General features: G+C 39.2%; 1 protein-coding gene across 2 annotated transcripts in view; it reads left to right on the forward strand.

Moving 5' to 3' along the window:
- SMG1 (SMG1 nonsense mediated mRNA decay associated PI3K related kinase) overlaps positions 1 to 21609 on the forward strand; it is a 109289-nt gene extending 87680 nt beyond the window's left edge. For both annotated transcript variants that reach the window (XM_081089851.1, XM_081089852.1), the window contains 17 exons: positions 188 to 360; positions 509 to 788; positions 1252 to 1524; positions 1754 to 1988; positions 2246 to 2472; positions 4881 to 5031; positions 5145 to 5334; positions 5507 to 5976; positions 8026 to 8163; positions 11769 to 11921; positions 13362 to 13541; positions 14419 to 14646; positions 15278 to 15489; positions 15641 to 15747; positions 16482 to 16661; positions 16742 to 16848; positions 19567 to 21609. In XM_081089851.1, the coding sequence (XP_080945977.1) occupies positions 188 to 360; positions 509 to 788; positions 1252 to 1524; positions 1754 to 1988; positions 2246 to 2472; positions 4881 to 5031; positions 5145 to 5334; positions 5507 to 5976; positions 8026 to 8163; positions 11769 to 11921; positions 13362 to 13541; positions 14419 to 14646; positions 15278 to 15489; positions 15641 to 15747; positions 16482 to 16661; positions 16742 to 16848; positions 19567 to 19644 (3382 nt within the window). In that variant the 3' untranslated portion in view covers positions 19645 to 21609. The remainder of the gene's footprint in view (positions 1 to 187; positions 361 to 508; positions 789 to 1251; positions 1525 to 1753; positions 1989 to 2245; positions 2473 to 4880; positions 5032 to 5144; positions 5335 to 5506; positions 5977 to 8025; positions 8164 to 11768; positions 11922 to 13361; positions 13542 to 14418; positions 14647 to 15277; positions 15490 to 15640; positions 15748 to 16481; positions 16662 to 16741; positions 16849 to 19566) is intronic.
- Positions 21610 to 23246: the final 1637 nt, after the last annotated feature.

The raw sequence follows: 23246 nt of genomic DNA on the forward strand, positions 1-23246 counted from the left end.
TGTTATGAGTATAGTTGGACAGAACTGTGGGGTCAGGATAAACCAGAGAAGTAGGCAACATTAGAGCAGTGCCCTCAAGATTGAAAAGGACCTTATAAGACAGTCCAAGTGTGAGCAAAGTCAGGGTTATGGAAGTACATAGAAGAAATAATAGAAAGTAATTTAAACATTTTCCCCCTTCTATTAGGTATTCTGAACACACCCAACTACAGACTCAGCAAAGGGCTGTCCAAGAAGCAATCCAGGTGAAGCTAAATGAGTTTGAACAGTGGATAACACACTATCAGGCTGCATTCAGTAATTTAGAGGCTACACAACTTGCAAGTTTGCTTCAGGAGATAAGCACACAGATGGACCTTGGTATGAGTTGACTTTTTTAGATAACACATGTGAGCATGTGAGTTTTGTAATTGTATCTTTATGTGTGGGGTTCTGGTTTGTGCTCCCTTGGTAGTGACCGCTGATTTGAAATGGTTTCATCACGATTATTAATTACTTTTACTTCAAGGTCCACCAAGCTATGTACCAGCGACAGCCTTTCTGCAGAATGCTGGCCAGGCCCACTTGATTAGCCAGTGCGAGCAGCTGGAGGGAGAGGTTGGCGCGCTGCTGCAGCAGAGGCGCTCAGTGCTTCGAGGCTGCCTGGAACAGCTGCATCACTATGCCACAGTTGCGCTGCAGTATCCAAAGGCCATATTTCAGAAACATCGAATTGAACAGTGGAAGACCTGGATGGAAGAGCTCATCTGCAACACCACAATAGAGCGCTGTCAAGAACTCTACAGGAAGTAAGTTTATAGCACTTCATTTTTTACTACTTGTTGGGTTTAGAAAAAAGTGTTCAGTTATTTAATTGCAGAGTATTTAATTTTTCTTGAAAGAAAAGGTTGATAGATGGGATTTGTCTGGAGTCACTTTTGTCTTGATTTTAAGATGAGTTGAGGTCATGTTTTCCCTCATAAGACAATGGGTCTTTCTAATTTATTAAAATGTATCCCAGTGTAAGAGGGGTGTGACCAGGGTAAAGAGAGCTGAATCAAACATTGATTCTGTCACTTACCAATAAGTCATCTTGGGATGTTACTTTGGCTCTCGAGACTTTTTCTATCTGTAAAATGGAAGTAATGGTTCCTACTCTTCAAGGTTTGAGTATCAAATGTAATATTCAATATATAGTATTTTATAAACCATAAACTTGTTTATAAGCAGGGAGTGGTTATATAACAAGCACCTCTTTCTATTTTTATATAGATATGAAATGCAGTATGCTCCTCAACCACCCCCAACAGTGTGTCAGTTCATCACCGCCACTGAAATGACACTGCAGCGGTACGCAGCAGACATAAACAGCAGACTTATTAGACAAGTGGAACGCTTGAAACAGGAAGCTGTCACTGTGCCCGTTTGTGAAGATCAATTGAAAGAAATTGAACGTTGCATTAAAGTGTTTCTTCATGAGAATGGAGAAGAAGGTTCTTTAAGTCTAGCAAGTGTTATTATTTCTGCGCTTTGTACCCTCACAAGGTGAGTAGCTAACCTCATGTCGAGATCATTTTGTTGTCTTGGACTCACTGATGCATATTGATATTTCATGAGTCTTTTGTTTAGTCCCAAGCTTGAGGTATTTTTTTTTACTTTCATTAGTCTTGCCCAGTGTTACAGCTGCTTATTTCCTTTTAGATTTTGAGTTATCTTCATTTATGGGTGAGTTTAGCTAAGTCAGTTTCACTATACAAATATTTATCACATTTAGGCGTAACCTGATGATGGAAGGTGCAGCTTCAAGTGCTGGAGAGCAGCTGGTCGACCTGACTTCTCGGGATGGAGCCTGGTTCTTAGAGGAGCTCTGCAGTATGAGCGGAAACGTCACCTGTCTGGTTCAGTTACTGAAGCAGTGCCACCTGGTGCCACAGGACTTAGACATTCCAAACCCCATGGAAGCATCTGAGGCAGTTCACTTAGCTAATGGAGTATACACCTCACTTCAGGTGAATACTTATATGAGCTTGAATTTTGTTTTAGATGTTGAACATTGTACTTCTCATCTCTTTACTTCAGAAAAGCAATTTGACTTCCTCCCCTTTTAGTGTTGATTAAGCAGTCACTTAAAGATCAGTGTGAGGTTATATCGGTAACTTAATTGCGTTTGCATCAAGTTTGTGCATAAATTATGGCATTAAGTCTCTAAGCGTGTCACTTACCTAAACTCAGAAAATGTTAAATTATATTTCTTACATATTTATAGGAATTAAATTCAAATTTCCGGCAAATCATATTTCCAGAAGCACTGAGATGTTTAATGAAAGGAGAATACACATTAGAAAGTATGCTTCAGGAACTGGACAGTCTTATTGAACAGACAACTGATGGCGTTCCCCTGCAGACTCTAGTTGAATCTCTTCAAGCCTATTTAAGAAATGCAGCTATGGGGCTTGAGGAAGAAACACACGCTCATTACATCGATGTTGCAAGGCAAGTGCTCTGTTTTCTTCTGAAATAGATGGGGAAGCCAGATAAGCATTTTGAGCTCTTATTTTTCTGTAAGTTTACTTTTAATTTTTGGAGCAGATATAATTACTTATTAATGCTTATGTACATGTCATTTTAGAAACCTTTTATTTGAAAACTAGAGGCCCAGTGCACATTTCGTGTACGGGGAGATGGGGGTCCCCTTAGCCCAGCCAGCACCTTCTCCAATCCGGGACCCCTTCGGGGGGGTGTGACTGCCCGTTTAGGCCCTGGGATCAGGCATAAACCGGCAGTCGGACATCCCTCTCACAATCCTGGACTGCTGGCTCCTAATTGCTTGCCTGCCTGCCTGGTCGCCCATAACTGCCCCTTCCTGCCGGCCTGGTCGCTCCCAACTGCCCCACCCTGCTGGCCTGGTCACCCCCAACTGCTCCTCCTGCCGGCCTGGTTGCCCCACGCAGCCTGCTGTTCAGTTGTTTGGTCATCCCTCACTAACCCCCCTGCCAGCCTGGTCACCCCATGCAGCCTGCTTGTTCAGTCTTAGTCGTCCCTCACTAACCCCCCTGCCAGCCTGGTTGCCCCACGCAGCCTGCCTGTTAAGTCTTTTGGTCATCCCTCACTAACCCTCATGCCGGCCTGGTCGTAGGCAGCCCTCTTGTGAGGGTGTGGTGGTCAATTTGCAGATTACCTCTTTATTATATAGGATAATTACAGATTCACAGGAAGTTGTAAAAAAAATGTAGGTAGGGAGGTCTTGTGCATGCTTCATCCCTCCTTCTCCAATATTAGCATCTTGCATGCCTATAGTACAATAGTAACACCATGCATATGACATTGGTTCAGTCCACAGAACTAAGATTTCACCAGTAACATAAGCACTGATTTTTGTGTGCTTATGTGTGTGCATGTGTGTAGCTCCTTGCCGTTTTTTAAAAATACATTTTTTTCTTGATTTCAGAGAGGGGGAGAGAGAGAGAGAGAGAGAGAGAGAGAGAGAGAGAGAGAGAGAGAAGCATCAGTGATGAGAGAGAATCATTTATCAGCTGCCTCTTGCATGCCCCTTATTGGGGATGGAGCCTGCAACCTGGCCATGTGCCCTGACAGGGAATTGAACCCCAACCTCCTGGTTCATAGGTTGATGCTCAGCCTCTGAGCCACACTGGGCCGGGCTTCCATGCATTTTTATCGGATACCTGCATATATCCTTTTAGTGCTGTAGTTTTACCATACCTGCATGTACAGCACAAACTGGAGTGTGAATATTTTTTAAGCCAGCCCTTAGAACTCCATGGAAGCATCTGAGCCAGTTCACTTAGCTAATGGAGTATACACCTCAATTCAGAACAATACTTGTAAGTTAGCTTAAATTTTATAGATTTACTTTAGATATTGAATACTGTATTTCTTAGCTCTTAAATCCAGAAAAACAATTAGACTTTGGAATCTGTAGAGATTGGGCAGTATCTCTATCCATGCACTATACCCATAGCTAAGCCCCAAGCCCCTTTATTCCTGGTGACTCAAAACCTCATTCTTTGGCATTCTGATGTTCATTTCAGAAAATATAATTGAGGGAATAGAAATTAATTGTCCCATCACACTTCTTCCCAAAGGGAAATTCAAAGGTATAAGATAGTTGAGAGAATAATATAATGAACCCCCATCTTACCACCATCAGTAATTATCTGTACCTGGTCAATCTTATTTAAGTTGTACCACCCCAATTTTTTTGAAGCAGATTTTTTTTCATTCTTAAATTAACTGCAGGAAATATATATGTAAAACATAAACTTGTTTTTTCTTAATCTTGGTGCCATTATTTCAGAAAAAATAATAATTCTTTAATGTTTCCTGTTCTCCTGCATTCAAAATTTTTCTGTTTTCTCATGTTTCTTTGTAGTTGTTTTACTCTGCAGAAAAAAATGAACATAATTATTATAGCACAAACATGTCAGCTCAGTAGTGATAAATGGCAGGTATTTCAGTTTACCATCAATAGTTGGTTCTACTGTGTGACAGTAATATGAACATACTTGACAGTGTTTGCTAGTTCCACCAGCTTAGGAATTTTGGGGTTCTTGACTTTTTTTGTTTTAATATTGGGGGTTTGTATTATTTCACATTCTGTGTGCAATGTGAGGCTGTAATTTTTTTAATAGTTCTTTTTAAAATTGTCACAATTCAAGTTTACATAAAATTTAATCACATGAATAATTGTTAATACTGAATTGGAACCATTGACTTCACATTGTGATTAACACCAAATGCCATTTTATTGTAACACTCCTTCCTTAATGAAAAAGACTTTTTTTCTAGACTGCATGCTGCTGTGAGACTTGTTGACCATTTGTGCTTCCCCCAAATGTATTGCTCTTTACTGAGGGTTTTAACTTCCTGTTTTTTCTCTGTAGAGTACTTCATGCTCAATATGGTGAATTAATCCAACCAAGAAATGGTTCAGTTGATGAGACACCAAAAATGTCAGCTGGCCAGATGCTTTTGGTAGCATTTGATGGCATGTTTGCCCAAGTTGAGACTGCTTTTGGCTTATTAGTTGAAAAGGTAAATATTGACTTGGTATTATGAGTAATGCAAATGCAACAAAGTAGTTGTTCAGTGTGGGAAAAGTGGAGAGATGAACTTTTTTTTCTTTCTTTTTTTTTCCATTTATATAGTTAAACAAGATGGAAATTCCTGTAGCTTGGCGAAAGATAGACATTATAAGGGAAGCCCGAAGTACCCAAGTCAATTTTTTTGATGATGATAATCACCGGCAGGTGCTAGAAGAGATTTTCTTTCTCAAAAGACTACAGACAATTAAGGAGTTTTTCAGGCTCTGTGGTACCTTTTCTAAAACTTTGTCAGGTAATATTTCACATTTAAACATGCTGGATTTATATGGTATTTTGGAAGGCAGTGGGATGGAGTAGGCTTAATTTAATTGTTCACTCATAAAATCTTAGGTTTTTAAATAAGCAGCATTATTACCTTATTTTAGTATGGCATGAAATACTTTTAGACAATTTCCTTCTTTTAGGATCAAGTTCCCTGGAAGATCAGAACGCTGTCAATGGGCCGGTACAGATTGTTAATGTGAAAACCCTTTTTAGAAACTCCTGCTTCAGTGAAGACCAGATGGCCAAACCTATAAAGGCATTCACAGCTGACTTCGTGAGGCACCTCTTGATTGGACTGCCGAACCAAGCCCTGGGGCTCACGCTCTGCAGTTTCATCAGCGCGCTCGGTGTGGACATCATTGCTCAAGTGGAGGCAAAGGATTTTGGTGCTGAAAGCAAAGTTTCTGTCGATGATCTGTGTAAGAAAGCTGTGGAGCACAACATCCAGGTTGGAAAATTCTCTCAGTTGGTCATGAACAGGGCAACTGTATTAGCAAGTTCCTACGATACTGCCTGGAAGAAGCATGACTTGGTGCGCAGGTTGGAAACCAGTATCTCCTCTTGTAAGACAAGCCTGCAGCGTGTTCAGCTACATATTGCCATGTTTCAGGTAGGGTTTTTTGGGGTTTTTTTATACTGTGTTTTCCCTCAATGTAGGAATTTGAAAAACTGGGGAAGTTAACATAAAACAGTATAAACAGAGAACTTCTTAACCCCTGGAGTGCTGGGGAGTGCGATTGCGCTCCTCCTGTCTTTCGCCAAAAGTGCCGGGAGCGCTATGAAAGCTTCGAAATGGCGTCCAGTTCTAAGTCTGCTTTTATTAGTGATGATGATATTGCTAAATATGTCAATGTAGTAAAGGTTTCCTTAAGTTTTTGAACATGTAACTTCATTTACTTGTAATTCATAATTTTTTTCCTAAGCTGCTGTAAAATCGGCAAAAATACCTTGGCAATTTTAGCATAGTTCCTAGGATATTGGTTGGCACTCAAAGGGTTAAACCTCCTGAACTGTGCCAACCAAGAGCAAACCTAGCTTTAGTATTTTGGTTTTTTCAATTATCCTTATTTCTTTTTTATATAGTTGAGATAATTTTGCATTTACAGTTGTGTCCTTTGAATTGTTTTTTGTCAGTATTGTAAAGGTTAGTATTATCTATGTCATTATTATGTTTGCTATGTGGATATGCCTCCTGTATTGTTTAACATTTAAAGGTTCTTTCCAAAGTGACTTCCAATTCCATGATGCTCTGATGTGACAACAGCTTTGTGCATAAATCTGTCTCATCTGGGAATTGCTCTTAGAAGCCTGTGTTTGTCCTTGCTTATTTAGGGGCAGTATGACTAGAAAAGGCTTTAGGGGTGAAGTGGATTTGGATTCAGGTTATGAACTTGAATTTAGCATGTCTGGCTGGCGTGGCTCATTAGGTCACGGTTTGATTCCCAGTCAGAGCGCATGCCCAGGTTTTGGGCTCAGTCCTCAGTGGGGGGCATGCAGGAAGTAGCCAATCAATGATTCTATCTCATCATTGATTTTTCTATCTTTTTCTCCCTCTCCTTTTCTCTCTGAAATCAATAAAAATATATTTTTAAAAATCTATGTAAGACACCAAGCACAGTAAAATTGTAGCTACTTATTCTCCCCTCTCCCCCCGCTTTTTTTTTTCAAATATAGTCTTCAATATTGTCAGTAGCTTCAAACAAGTTGTGCATGGAGTAATATTGGGTAGTACATTGTCCTGGAATCTGTTTTGGCACAAATAATGTTTACTTTGTACCATTTATATTGAAGCTGTTTCCCAATAATGGAATTGGTGGTTTCAGCTGCATGGAAACCACCGTATTTCCTTCTCTTCGCAGTTTTATTGTTGGCTGTTTCCTTAGTTCATAAGTTGAAGAAAAGTAATTATTCGAATTATGAAATTGCATTTATTTCAAATTAAGAAATTGCTACAGTCCCTGTAGCACATTCGGATGTGTTTTTGGGATGTTTTTTAACTTCTAAAAAATGTACTGCTGAAAAATTTTATTGTTTTATACATTTGTAGTTTATTCCCTTAAAAATTAACAACTGCATGAAAAACATTGTAAAAGTCCTTTCAGTTGTATCTGAACACAATTTAAACTCTAAGCATAATGCATAACTTTTGAATTGTTGCCCAAACATCTCTTGGGCCTTCTTGGGCCACCCTTACCACATATAGGATAACTTCATCTTCTCTCAACAGTTGCCCACCCCTTTTTCTCACTTCTAGATTCTCTGTTTTGAGAATTCTTTCTTTTGTGACTGCTGCTTTAATTCTTTTGGCCACTTGGCTAGCCTCCATGCTGGACAACCCTTCCCACCACCACACCTGTTTCAGCTTCTTAACTGGAGATTATCTTTCAGATGGAGGGATTGTGTACTAGTCTTTTACATAGAATAGTAACTATCTTCAAAATTATTATTTCAGTGTTGCAAATCACTGATCCAAGAAATTTATCAGGCATTCTGTGTGGTCCTTTTGTAATGTTTCCTTTTATTACTCTTCCTGCCCAGCCCCCTTTGCTGCAGCTGGGTTTCTCTGTCTTCCCTTTCAGTCCCAACATTGCTCCCTTTACTTGTTTATCTAAATGTTTTTTTCCTCCTGAATTTATTACATTTCTTTTTCTTTGAACAGTGGCAGCATGAAGATCTCCTTATCAACAGACCACAAGCCATGTCAGTCACACCTCCCCCTCGGTCTGCCATCCTAACCAGCATGAAAAAGAAACTTCATACTCTGAGCCAAATTGAAACTTCCATTGCGGCAGTTCAGGTGTGTTTTTGTCAGATCTTCCTTCCAGCACATCTTACTTTTAGGAATAACCTAAAAAATGAAGTAATAGTGCTGTGTTGTTTAACATATCTACACTAGAGGCCCAGTGCACAAAAATTTGTGCACTCGGGGGGTGGGGAAAGGGGTCCCTCAGCCCGACCTGTGCCCTCTCGCAGTCTGGGACCCCTCGGGGGTTGACCACCTGCTGGCTTAGGCCTGCTCTCCGGGGATTGGGCCTAAGCTGGCAATCAGACATCCCTCTGGAAGCCCGGCAGCCCTCGGGGGATGTCCACTTGCCAGCGGGGAGCAGACCTAAGCTGCAGTCGGACATCCTTAGCGCTGCTGAGGAGGCGGGAGAGGCTCCCACCACCACCGCTGTACTGGCAGCCATCAGCCTGGCTTGTGGCTGAGCAGAGCTCCCCCATGTGGGAGTGCACTGACCACCAGAGGGCAGCTCCTGCATTGAGCGTCTGCCCCCTGGTGGTCAGTGTGTGTCATAGTGACCAGTCATTCCCAGTCTTTCTGCTGTTAGGGTCAGCTTACATATTACCCTTTTATTATATAGGATAGAGGCCTGGTGCACGGGTGGGGTCCGGCTGGTTTGCCCTGAAGGGTGTCCCAGATCAGGGTGGGGGTCCCGCTGGGGTGCCTGGCCAGCCTCGGTGAGGGACTGATGGCTGTTATCAGGCTGGCCACACCCCCTTCAGGGTGGGGGTCCCCACTGGGGTGCCTGGCCAGTCTGAGTGAGGGGCTAAGGGCCGTTTTCAGGTTGGCCGGTGACTGAAGCTCCCAGCCTCTCCTTTTTTTCTTTTATTCTGGGATTTATTTACCTTCTGTAATTGAAACTTTGCTGCCGTCATTGGAGCTGAGAGCTGGCTCTTGCTCACTCCAGCTCTGAGGCCATGGCCTGCTGAAAGCAGGTATCAGGGGTTTGTTTAGCTTCTATAATTGAAACTTTGTTGCCATTACTGGAGCTAAGAGCCGGCTCCAGCTCCGTGGCCACGGCCGGCTAAAAGCAGGTATCTGGGGTTTGTTTAGCTTCTATAATTGAAACTTTGTTGCTTTCGGAGCTCAGAGCTGGGCCACGGCAGGCAGGAAACCTTGGCTTCCTCCATCACTGGAGCAATCAAGCCTCCTGCTCGCTTCAGCTGCGTGGCTGCCGGCCGCCATCTTTGGTGGCAGTTAATTTGCATATCACCCTGATTAGGCAATGGGAAGTGTAGTGAAGGTATGGTCAATTACCCTTTTTGTCTTTTATTAGATAGGAGGATGCTTGTTCTTGGCTTCTAAGCCACAGAAGCATGACCCTCCCTTCTCACTTATATTTTTTTATTTCTTTTTAAAAATCTTTATTGTTGAAAGTATTATATATGTCCTCTTTTTTCTCCCATTGACTCCTTATAGTTTGCCCCCACCCCCCACCCCAGGCCTCCACAACCCTATTGTCTGTGTCCATGGGTTATGCATGTGTCACTTTTATTTTTAGCTTATGTCTTGTCTTTTTTTTTTTTTTTTTTAACCCTCCAAGATAATTGAAGCTTATCGTAGTGGTATATTTTGAGACAGAGACATCCTAAATGTTTCAGGTTTTTGGTGGTTTTTTTTTTTTTATTGTTTAAAATATTATATATGTCTCCTTTTCTCCACACCCTCCTTGGGTACTCCTATCCCCCAGGACAAGCCCTCACTGCCCCAGTGTCCATGTCCATTGGTTATGCTAATATGTTTCAGTTTTTAATAAATTTGATGATTACTATGCATCTATATATTAAGGGAACTTTGGTGATTGGAAAAATTTGAATGCCTAATTTGTTTTCTGACAGACATAAGAAATTCTTTCTAGCTTATTATATCTAGCAGAACATTTTTCCAAACTATTATTGATTGTATTTCTTAGCTACATATTTAATCTCAACTCCCTTTTTTAAATACAAGAAACTGGTCTTGATGATAGTTATATATATACACACATACACACACATATGTTTTTTTGTTTTGTTTTTTTTAAATATATTTTATTGATTTTTTACAGAGAGGAAGGGAGAGAGATAGAGAGTTAGAAACATCGATGAGAGAGAAACATCGATCAGCTGCCTCCTGCACATCTCCTACTGGGGATATGCCCGCAACCCAGGTACATGCCCTTGCCCGGAATCGAACCTGGGACCTTTCAGTCCACAGGCCGACGCTCTATCCACTGAGCCAAACCGGTTTCGGCCACACACATATGTTTTATTGTGTATCCTATACCTCATTTACTCAGTAGTAACTAACGTTTTACTATTCTTTTTGTAAATTAATAAGATGAAATCAGTATAATCACTTCTGGATATTTTTTAAAATATTAATGAATATTTTCTGGAGCTCACTTCTTTGAAGACTAAAATACTTCCTCTTCTCTGGCATATTAGTCCTACTTTTCAACTTAGGAGAGTAAACTTGCCTTTCTCCCCCCCCCCCCCCCCCCCCCCCGATTTTGGAGGTGTGTGTGTATGTGAGACAGAGAGGGGGTAGGAGGGGAGGGAGAGGGAGAGAAGCAGGTGAAAGAGAAAGAATGTGAATTCCTCCTCCTGAAATGTTGAATAAATAATGAAATAACTTTGTTATATAACACCTTCCTTGCCACAATAATCTGGATAGATTTTTACCATTATTTTAAAACTTTAAAATTTGTGGAACAGAAAAATTTTCATTTTTCACAACCAAAAGTACAATGGATTTTCTTATAGAAAGTACAAATAGTGCATTAGGAATTTGGAGTAGCAGGTGTTTTGTTTTAAAGACTGAAAATGAGCTCTAGCTGGTTTGGTTCAGTGAATAGAGCGTCGCCCTGGGGACTGAAGGGTCCCAGGTTTGATTCTAGTCAAGGGCACATGCCTGGGTTGCAGGCTAGATCTTCAGTAGGGGGTGTGCAGGAGGCAACTGATTAATGGTTCTCTCTCATCATTGCTGTTTCTCTCTCTCCCTCTCTCTTCCTCTCTGAAATAAAAAAAAAAAAGGAATAATGGGTATATAACTATTTAAAATAAAATGAATGAAAATTTTTTAAAAAAGACTAAAAATGAAAATGAAACTGCCTTTTAAAAATTTTAAGCAATAAACTGAAAGCCAATTCTTACCTCTCCAGACTTGTTTAGCTTTAAACATTCAAAGTAAAATCAAGATTAATCCCAAAGGTGACTATTAAAGATGTTTTCTAAATTGCATATGCCTCATCTTGCTTGTTTTGAATCTCTGATCTATTCTATAAAAAGCCTGTGATCATCACGCCATCACGCCGTAACAACCAATCAGCAGGAGGCTGTGGGCGGGGCTGCATGCACAGCAAAGCACATACGGGTGGGAGGGAACTTGATTCTGGAGGACCTAACTGGAGGCGCGGGTGTGTTTCTGGGTCCCACTGGGGCAGCGGGCAGGTTTCTGGGTCCCGCCTCCTGCGGTGGTGGCCGCAAGGATTCTTTCTGGGTCCCGCCGAGCCACGGGACTCTGGGTTCTGGGTCTCTCGCGATTTTGAGTGCTGGGCCCCTAGTATTTATATAAAATGCTCAACAGACAGGAAGTTGAGAGTGTCAAGTATTCACTGAGATTCTCCTGGCTTTTTATAGGAAAAACTAGCAGCACTTGAAGCAAGTATTGAACAGCGACTCAAGTGGGCGGGTGGTGCCAACCCTGCATTGGCACCTGTACTACAAGATTTTGAAGCAACAATAGCAGAAAGAAGAAATCTTGTCCTTAAGGAGAGCCAAAGAGCAAGTCAGGTATTGTGACTCATGTATGCCATCTTTGTTTCCAGTTGCAAGATTATATAACTGATTGGAAGTTAAGTGTTGGATAACTAGGGGTATCTTGAGAGCTCTACCTCTAGTCAAAGCTCTGGGAAGAAAGACCAATAAAGGCTATGGGTGGGGGCAATATTCCTTAGGCTGAGCTCACAACCAGTTATTTCCCAGGACCCTTACTGGAAGCATCCCAGCAGCCTCTGTTGAAAAATAAAGAGTTTAATTCCACATTTATCTAAGGTGCTCTAAAGATTTGAATATTGTATTTTCCAGATGGCAATAAAATGTCTTAGTGTTCTGTCTGCCAGGGGTGGTGGATTTACTTTGTTGGGGTGGGGGGACAGAGAGGACCAAAAAAAACCCAAGTTAATGTAATTTTCTATCAGATTCAAAATTAGACTAATGTTGCATATACCCATCACCAAAATTTAAAAATTATCAATTTAAGGCCTACTTTAAAAAAATACATGTTTTTATTGATTTCAGAGAGAGAGGAATGGAAAGGGGGAGAGAGATAGAAACATTGATTGGCTGCCTCCTGCCTACCCCCTACTGGGATCAAGCCTGCAACTAGGCATGTGCCCTGACGGAATAGAACTGGTGACCTCTTAGTACATGGGCCAACACTCAATTCACTAAGCCACACCAACGAGGCTACTTAAGGCCTATTTTATTTCTTCTTTCTATCTTTAAAAATTAAAAAAGAAAAAGAGAATCATTGATTGGGTGCCTCTTGCACGCCCCCCACGGGGATTGATCTGGAAACCCGGGCATGTGGCCTGAATCAAAACATGATCTCCTGGTTCATAGGTTGATGCTCAACCACTGAGTTACACCAGCCGGGCTCCTCTCTATTTCTTACTACTCCTCCCCATCCCATAGTTAATGGAAATCCCACATATTTTATAATTTTATCTGTAAATATGTCAGTATGTGTCTGTAAAGATAATAACTATTTAAGAACACAATACTGTTATCTACCTTAAAAAATGTACTTAATATTTTCAAATATCTAGTTAGCATTTTGTGGTCTTCATTGTAGTTAGGAGTAGAAAGGGAACATTCCAAATTGAAATCTGGACATAGTACAAATTGCAGCTGAATATGATTAACAATTTTCTCTTGAAACAAATTTTTTTGTGTAAAAACAATCACGTAGGAGATACATATACCTAATTATACTTAGGTGCTTTGGGCCATCTTAAACCTAACTGTATCAACAACCAAAAATGTACACTTATTTACAGCCATAATTTATACAGATTAGGTCTGTGTTTCAGAAGAGTCATAATTCATACATTCTCAGAACCTATTTTGGTCCTGAATTCTGGAAATTAATAGATAGTGTTGTTTCATATCATTAATTGCATTTTCCCTCCCTTCTTGTGGTGGTTCCTTTCCTTTTCTGCCTCTTCACAGGTCACTTTCCTCTGCAGCAATATCATCCATTTTGAAAGTTTACGAACTAGAACTGCTGAAGCCTTAAACCTGGATGCTGCATTATTTGAACTAATCAAACGGTGTCAGCAAATGTGTTCATTTGCATCACAGTTTAACAGTTCGGTTTCTGAGTTAGAGCTTCGTTTATTACAGAGAGTGGTGAGTCTTGAATCTTGGTGGGAGTACAGAGACTTAGTACTTAAAATGATAAGGCTGAGTTAAACCCTCAAAAATTAATATATTCACTCAATTTACATTTATTGAATGTGTACTTTATATGTGATGTTTTGAGGGGATACAATGATGGTTGAGTCTTGTTCCTAGCCCTTAAGGAACTTATTTATACAAATAATACAGTGAATGAAAAAGTGGAAAGCATTCTCAGAGTACTATGGAGGTTCAGAGGGGAGGAGAGAGATACTGTATAGCAAATGACTCAGATGCACTGGGTAGCAAGCACGCAGTGCTGGTGAAAGATAAAAGCTGGACAGATGAGTTACGTACAGAAATACCAAGTTGATAAATTTGGTGTTTCTATTTTGTGGGGAGGCTTTAGGCTGTGTATCAGGACGTTCTAGATTGTTCGTTTGGTTTTTTGACTTTTTATTGTATTTTAGAGAGAGGGAAAGAGAGAGAAATATTGGTTCGTTGCTTCCTCTATGTATCCAGACCAGTGATCAAACCTGAGACTTTTTCAGTGTATGGGATGACGCTCCAATCAACTGAGTCACATCAGCCAGGGCCAGTTTCATTTTAAAGAGTGATTTGGGGTCCTGGATATGGATCATCTTGTTATTTCAGATACATGTCTTAGGTTTGAATAAACTTTGTTTATTCCCTGTATGATTATGCTGAAAAGTTAAAAATCTTAGCCTGTTTAAACTAGTATTTTCTGGGTAATTAATTCATAACTTGACAACTGAAGTTCTTTGTGTCAACTTGAGTTACTAATGCCTTTTGATGATGATGATGAAGAAAAGAGTCTTATATTATTCCAGCTGATACTTAAAATCAAACAAATGCGTGTTCTGTTTAGGACACTAGTCTTGAACATCCTATTGGCAGCTCTGAATGGCTTTTGTCAGCACACAAACAATTGACCCAGGATATGTCTGCTCAGAGAGCAATTCAGACAGAGAAAGAACAACAGATAGAAACGGTCTGTGAAACAATTCAGAATCTGGTTGATAATATAAAGACTGTGCTCACTGGCCATAATCGGCCACTTGGAGATGTCAAACACCTCCTGAAAGCAATGGCTAAGGTAAGACTAATAACATTAATATACAATCACTCCCCCCTTTTATAAAATTACATAGTGTTATTTATATAATATAAACAAAAACAATTTCTCTCAAGTCACATCTTCCAATTTGTATGTGAGTTAATTTGTGTTTTCATCAACTATTTTTTTTAAGCAGGTTGTAGTACCCTGATTTTGTACACTGAGAAAGTGAATGCTAAGGAAATTGATTCACCAAAGTAACATACTTTATAATATAGCTGAAACTTGAACTTAGTTTCAGAATGTTTAGGTCTCCAATTTCTCTTCCCACCATTACCTCCAAACTCCAAAGTTTGCCTTCAAAATGATTGAAATACTGTCTCTTCTTTCTACTATCCTACATAATCTAAACAGTAAGGAAACTGAGCCCTGAGAAAAGGCTAGATTAGTCATCATTATAAAACAATAAATCATTTGATTTTAGGATTTATTTTTACTTGGAATTTTTATGTTGTGCTAGAAACAAAATTCCTATTGAAAGGGCATCTTAAATGGCAATAAGCAGATTAAACACATTGATATTTGAAAAACACTTATTCAAAAGGTGCTGTCAAGAGTAATTACTGAAACAAAACCCATTTTTTCTTGATCATTAATAAATGGATTCTAGGATGAAGAAGCTGCTTTGGCAGATGGTGATGATGTTCCCTATGAGAACAGTGTTAGGCAGTTCTTGGGTGAATATAAATCATGGCAGGATAACATTCAGACGGTGCTGTTTACATTAGTCCAAGCTATGGGTCAGGTCCGAAGTCAAGAACATGTTGAAATGCTCCAGGAAATAACACCCACCCTGAAAGAACTGAAAACACAAAGTCAGAGGTAAGGACACCTTCTGACCTAAATGTAAAATGTAGAGTTTAAAACTCTGGTGTTTAAGTTTTGTTTATTTAATTCATTTAATGTTCTTTGTCTTATATATAAGTAGTAATCTGATAAAGCATCCCATAAGCCATTTTCTTTTGTATTTCAGTATCTATAATAATTTAGTGAGTTTTGCATCACCTTTAATCACCGATGCAACAAATGAATGTTCAAGTCCAACATCATCTACTACATATCAGCCTTCTTTTGCTGCAGGTAGGACTTTCCTACTTCAAAAAACACCTGAATGTTGATCTGTTAATCTGTATATAGAAGCTAAGATATTTAACTGTACTGTAAGTTATAAGTTTCTAAAGGGCTTCCCTAAATTTTGCCTTATCTCAAACTGAACAAATTTTGGCTTAATTTTAAAAGTCCTAATATGGGAGTTTAAAAATATTTTGTGTTCACATACCCTTTTATTCATTTATTTTATGATTATGAAACATATGCCTGTTAGGAAAATCTAGAAAAATTTGTATTTCTGTTCTAATTAGAAGTAAAACGACTTTGTGTTTGTTCATTGACTTTTTTTGTATGTATGCATACACATACTCATAAATTGTTATTCTGTGAAGTAATTTTTATTGCCTTTTGTGATTTAATATTGATAATTTCCCTTAGTTAAATAATCTTCTTTTGTAATGACTTAGTGGCCAAATTTATTTTTATTTTTTAGTGGCCATACTTAATATACCATTCTATATTAATCTTATTGGACAGTTAAGATATAGGATTTTGATGCCACAAGCTACAAATTTATATCTGGATGCTTAGCTATTTAGGCTCTTATTTTTAGGAGAACTACTTCTGAATCAAGGGATAAAGTCATCTATTTTCAAGGCCGTACATTGTAGTTGGTGATTGAGAGAGTGTCCCCCTGCTGTCTTCTTTGTCCCCCTTCATTTTCTGTTTACATGTAAATTGAGCTACCAACTCTTTCCCTATAGCAGTCCGAAGCAACACTGGCCAGAAGACCCAGCCTGATGTCATGTCACAGAATGCTAGAAAGCTGATTCAGAAAAATCTTGCTACATCAGCAGATACTCCACCAAGCACCGTTCCTGGGACTGGCAAGAGTGTTGCTTGTAGTCCTAAAAAGGCCGTCAGAGACCCTAAAACTGGGAAAGGTAATTAGTTAGAATAACGATGCCTTACATATTCATACAAAGTGGTGGTTTGACTTACTTATGTTTCCATTGCTTCATAGCTGTGCAAGAGAGAAACTCGTATGCAGTCAGTGTGTGGAAGAGAGTAAAAGCCAAGTTAGAGGGTCGAGATGTTGATCCAAATAGGAGGATGTCAGTTGCTGAACAGGTAGGTGACCATTTTTTAAAATTGAATTACACATTTTAATGCTGCCGAGACAGCAGAGGTTTTAATATCCCCTCACCATTATACTTGGGGCTTCATCAAGAAATTAGAAACTGCCGAAACTGGTTTGGCTCAGTGGATAGAGCGTCGGCCTGCGGACTGAGAGGTCCCGGGTTCAATTCCGGTCGGGGGCATGTACCTGGGTTGCAGGCATATCCCTAGGAGGGGATGTGCAGGAAGCAGCTGATAGATGTTTCTCTCTCATCGATGTTTCTAACTCTCTCTCTCCCTTCCTCTCTGTAAAAAATCAATAAAATATATTAAAAAAAAAAAAAGAAATTAGAAACTTAAATCTATTTTTAGGATTCAGAAGGTTTTGAATAACAACTCTGGAATTAACAAATATTCACCACTTTATTCTGACTCTACTTTGTTAGCAATTTATTTTCTCCCCAGCCCTCTTGTAACAGAAATTTAGCGTGTTGACTTGACCCTCCCTCTCTCTCCACCAGAAGACAATTAATTTGCACTTTAAAGAGGACTAACTGAAGGTTTTAAATGAACTGAGGCTGACATTTTGGGTGCAGGAATGCTATCTATAAGGTGTTCTTGGACATCAGTTTGTCTGAGGTCATCACTCTGAAATTTTCTCAGTAGTGTTATTAAATTTTATATATGAAATTTGAAAATGAATTCTTTTCCCCTCAGCTGTTTCTTTTGGAAGTTTTCAAACCTACAGAAATGTAGGGATGCTCATAAACTCTACCTAGAACTGGGAAACCAGTTGTTAATGTTTTCCTGAGTCTGCTTCACATTTTCTGTCTGTGGATGCAGACACAGTTTTTCAGAACGATTTGATAATTGTAGATATTGTAACACTTCATGTTTAAATACTTCAGCATATCTACTAAACAAACCATTGTAATATATAGCTACAATAAAATTACATAACTGCCAAATCAGGAAACAACAGTGATGTTATAACATTTCACTATTTCATCTTGACAACATTGACTTTTGTCTAATATTCAGTACATATTCAGATTTCTTAGTTATCCCTAAATGTCCTCTGATTAAACCATCCCCACACTCCCATATAAGATCTAATCAAGGTTCAGCCTGTATTTTATGTGCTTTTCCTATTTTTAGTCTCTTTTAATGTCTAGAATAGTTCCCCAGGCTTTTTTTTTTTTTTTTGACATTGACATTTTTTATATGTCCATGCTATTTATTTTGCAGAATATGACTGTATTTGATTTTTTTTTTCTTATAATTAGATTCAGTATCACCATTTTGGCAGGAATGCTATGTCAGTGATGTGTCCTCAGAATTTCACATCTTTGACACAAGTTAGATCACTTGGTCAAGGGCAGTGCTCTCAATTCTCCATTACAGATGTAACTTTTTCTGTAAAAATTTGAGGCTTTAAAGTCTTTCTAACTAGAGGTCCGGTGCACGAATTCGTGCACCAGTGGGGCCCCTCAGTCTGGCCTGCGGGATGGGGCCAAAACCAGCTCTCTGACATCCCCTGAGGGGTCCTGGATTGTGAGAGGGTGCAGGCCAAGCCAAGGGACCCCACTGGTGCATGATCAGGCCAGGTAGGGACGTGGGAGGTTGGCCAGCTGGGGAGGGGCCGCAGGAGGGCTCCAGGGCATGTCCGGCCCATCTTGCTCAGTCCCGATTAGCTGACCCCAGCAGCAAGCTAACCTACCTGTTGGAGCATCTTCCCCCTGGTGGTCAGTGCATGTCATAGCGAGTGGTTGAGTAGCCTTAGCATATCATTAGCATATTACACTTTGGTTGAACAGACCACTGGACACTTAGCACATTAGGCTTTTATTATATAGGATATTATATAGGATGTTTTGGCATCCATAATTCAGTTTCAACAGCAGGGAAGTTTTTTATTTTAAACACTGTTAAATCACTGTATAGGACCTGAGCTTGCACTATTCATGGTCAAGAGTCACTCTTTAGAAGCAATTTATCAAGTTTGTAAAAACCTGTGGACAATGTTCGTGGATAATAACCATGGGTTATTATCTTTACTTCTGATTTTCTCATAGGTTAATGGGTTGTATGCTTTCATGACTGTCCCATCATAGCTCTCTGTTCATCTTTTAGAGGAGGCTTGGCTATTGTACTTTTTACTCTGATAGTCATTTCATTTTGTATGAAAGTAAGTTAAGGGTTATAGGAATGGGGTAAGTATAGAGTTCTTTGCATACAATTTTTTCATAGGTTATGTTTCAGCCATGTAGTGAGCATTTGCTATATAATTGAACCCTGATGGATGCTCTGGATATAGAGATGGTTGTATCTCTTATAATAAAATTTAGCTGAGTCAGAATGTGGACATTGTTGAGCACCCAACTGTATTCCAGAATCTGCTGGGCACTTTTTTACATAGCATCTAAGCATTTTCCCAGTGACTATACATGTTAATTCTAAGAGCAACTGTGGGGTCAGTGGGGCTCTCTCTTCATCTAAGGATTCATAAATTTCAGAGGGGTTGTGAGGTTCCCAACACCCATCTTGTAAGCTGTGCAATTATGAGGGAAGCTCTGCTTACTTAACCTCTTTTCCACAACAGCAACTATACTTCCTTTGGGTAATTAATTTGGGTGATTATAAACTTAATATTAAATAATTCATATTACTCATATATGAACCATGTCATGTCTTAAATGTCTTTAAATACTGTCCTGCCCATTTTTACAGGTTGACTATGTCATTAAGGAAGCAACTAATCTAGATAACTTGGCTCAGCTGTATGAAGGTTGGACAGCCTGGGTGTGAATGGCAAGACAGTAGATGAGTCTGGTTAAGCGAGGTCAGACGTCCACCAGAATCAACTCAGCCTCAGGCATCCAAAGCCACCCCACAGTCGGTGGTGATGCAACTGGGGGCTTACTCTGAGGAAACCTAGGAAATCTCGGTGCGCAAGGAGGGGAATCCTGCAGGGCAGCTGCACTCAGGGATACGCCCAACACCATGGCCTGCCACCCTAGGGTCAAGGGTGAAGGAAAGAAAGCTCACCGCCTGAACACGGAGATTGTCTTTCTGCCTCAGAACAGCTGCAAATGTGTCAGGAGGTTAGCTGCAGAAAGAAATCGGGATGCTGCGGAGCACAGAGTGATTTGGAACTCCATTCCACCTGACCCTGTGTGTACAATCCAGGAAAAAACAAACCCCGCTCAGAAACAGAGAACTGGGGCCGCAAAGAAATCACAGCCAAGGAAGATTTGATGCATTCAGATTCTCGTGTAACACTTGTTGCTTGGCAACAGTACTGGTTGGGTTGACCAGTAAGTACAAAAAGGCTATGTGATATGAATTTCAGAAATGGACTGAAAATGGAGAGCTATGTAACAGATACACTACATGGGAAGAACTTACTTCTGAAATAAAAGGAAAAAACCCCACTCATCATCCTCCTCCCCAGACCCTACCACCTACCCATTCCCCTTTTACCTGATCTAGTAGATTAGACATCTTTCAAATTCACTTTTTGCTCAATCCTTATATTTCATATACTTCCATCTTGATGCTGTTACACAACTTATATTTGGAGTGATAAACAGAAATTTCTCTAAAACCACTGATAACGTGGAAAATTCAAGGATTGTTTGAAGGTCTGATGATCACATATAAAATGTAATTCTGGTTAAGTCATTTCTGTGATTCTATCATGTACAGTTTCCAGAATTTTCACTGTGCATTCACAAGTAATGAATCTAACAGACATTTGATTTCATGTACACTCCCCTTTGCTTATAGTGTGCATTTTTTGGAGGTCATTCAAATTTTCCCTCTTCTGTGATTGCTGTAGTTTCTTTCATAGGAAGTAGCTAAACCAATGTAATCTTTTTACCTTTTTAAAAACCAGGATAGAATACCTATTAGAGTTTTACATTGTTGATGACAGATTAAAAATAAAGTGATGTTCTCTTGAAGGTAGAGTGAAATGTTTTTTTAATTCAGTTTTCTCATTTGATACTTTTAATTTACAAGGTGTAAATTAGAAGTGCTTTAGTTTACCTGGTATTTTAGGACATGTACATGAAAACATCAGCAAAAGTGAGAACCACCAGTACCTTTTATTAAGTTCAATGAGTCTGTGAAGTACTTTTCTTTTTGCATAATTTTAATAGTTTGCTGTTTAGTAATACATTAATTATAGTGATTTCATGATCAAGTTAAATTGAGCATTGCATTTCAGTACTGACTTTGTAAACTCAATTGTTGATCCAAAATAAAATTCAGATTAGGATTCTTAAAATCACAACACGAAGAATACAGTTTAAAATCTTGAGTCTATTTTTCCTACATCTTAGAGATTAGAACTGTGATCACTTTCTAGTTGCCAATCCTCACAGATAAACTTGAGAACTATTAAGGAAAAATTCCACATAGCTCTGGCGTTTTCTGTATTCTGATTGCTGTATTAATCTATAATTACCCATTAGACTGCATTTCAGTATCAGTGCTTTTTTAATACTTCAACATAGAGCAAGAAAGGTGGTATTTTTAAAATACCTGTGTGTGTCTAATTGCAAGATTAAGGAACCTAGTGCATCAAATTTTATTCATTCTTTTTTAACCTTACTTCCTCAGTCAAAACAACCTATCTGGAATAATAATGCCATATTGTGTTTTGCACACTGCTTTATTTCCTTGAGGCTGTGGGAGCTATTGCATTCATCACTTGATTACCTCTGCTCCTCAAGATTGACCAGTTTTTTCAGCAACATTGTCACAAGGAAAAATTTCCATCAAAATGATAAAACCAGTTCATACTAGTTTGTCCCTATAGGTAGTATTCAAAAATTGCTTCCTCTTTGGCAAAGAAGATAAATGAAGTAGGTGAACTTTATCACCTGTGAATTTTTGGCTTCAGAGGTACCTGGCACCTTATCTGAGCAAAAATGAAACAGCTTTATAGCAAAAACATGTGCCTCTGGTAAATTATCCATCATTTTCATTTTAAAATAATCCCTCAGAGAATAGTGTGGCATATATGTGTTTGGTTGCGGGCAGATATAACTGATGACTTCAAAGCTGCTCCTTACTGCACCCTGGACAAGACCCCAATCTACACAGTTTGGCTTCCTCTGGGAAGTGATTCTGTAAGTACGAGCAGCCTTGCCGTTTTAAACTGCTGTAAGAGAACTCAACAATTAGTTAATCAACAGTAAAAAGCCCTGGTGATAAAGCAGAATGAGAAGTCAAGGCTATATTTTGGGGATTGTCTTTTAACAATGTAAAGTTTAGAGTGCTGTGGTTATGAAGTCATACATTTTTAATGATGCAGAATACCTCTGGAAAACCAGGGGTCTGCTCCTCTCTTTTTCTTTCTTGAATTCAGGGGGTACAGAATAACCTACAACCTATCATTCAAAGTACCCTTGGAAATTGAAGTTTATTGTCTTTGTTGTCTTTAATTTTCTAGAATTGCCTAAATATTGATTTCTCTACAAAGCTGTGGAGGCTTAATGGTTTTATAGAGTGTATTTCTCTTTTACTGTTTCTTTGGTGTGTTTTAACAGTATTTCTGAGTTCTTAACAGTTGGCTAGGTGACAGTAGATTTTGTGTCTTGACACTGTGGTGAGTTGTTTTTGAGATATGTAAGATTTCTTTGAGAACTGATAATCAAGCTCTTGATCTGTTTCCTTAAATTATTTTTATTAAGAGCCCAAACCCAGGTTCAGGGTGAGGGTTTGTAATACAAAGAAAAACTTTCATCACTTCTGCCCTTAACACTTGCCTTTATTAACTAAGTTTAGTATGTAGTTTTTTAAAATATTGTCCAGTGTTTGGTGTTTCTGCATTGTTTTGTGGTTATTCTTGATGTGTGAAATTTAGGGAAAGAGCCATTTAAAAAATGCCACGCAGGGCAATGCAAGTACAGCCAAATATTAGAGTTGATGTGCAATCTTAGGTTCTTTTAACTCTGGGGTATTATAGGCAGTACTTTAAACTGAAAAGTCTTCCTGGCCTATTTTCCTCCACATATTTGTGACTTCTCTGGGGGCTTACTTGTTTTGGCAGTAAGAAGCTGGTCCTTTTCTCCCAGTTCTTTTCATATTAAAGAAAAACACCCTCAATTGGCCTGTTAGTCCTTTCATCATACATCAAAAATCAGTGAATGCTTTTCTATTAGCATATTTAAATACCATTTTTTTACATAAAATTAGATGCATATGAAATCAGTGACCTTCTGTATTCTTCCTGAGTTTGTAAAATGACAGTAGTTCAAAGTTAGAACTACCCCACCCTCCCTTAAATCAAGGAGGTAGGATATAGTAATGTAAGGTTCACTTACAGAAGATAGATGTTTTCATTATTTGAGTTATTAGATTCTTCCTATGGAGAAAAACTAGCATTACAAAGTTTCCCA

The sequence above is a fragment of the Myotis nattereri genome, assembly GCF_964212035.1.
Source record: "Myotis nattereri genome assembly, chromosome: 4".
Lineage (NCBI taxonomy): Eukaryota > Metazoa > Chordata > Mammalia > Chiroptera > Vespertilionidae > Myotis > Myotis nattereri.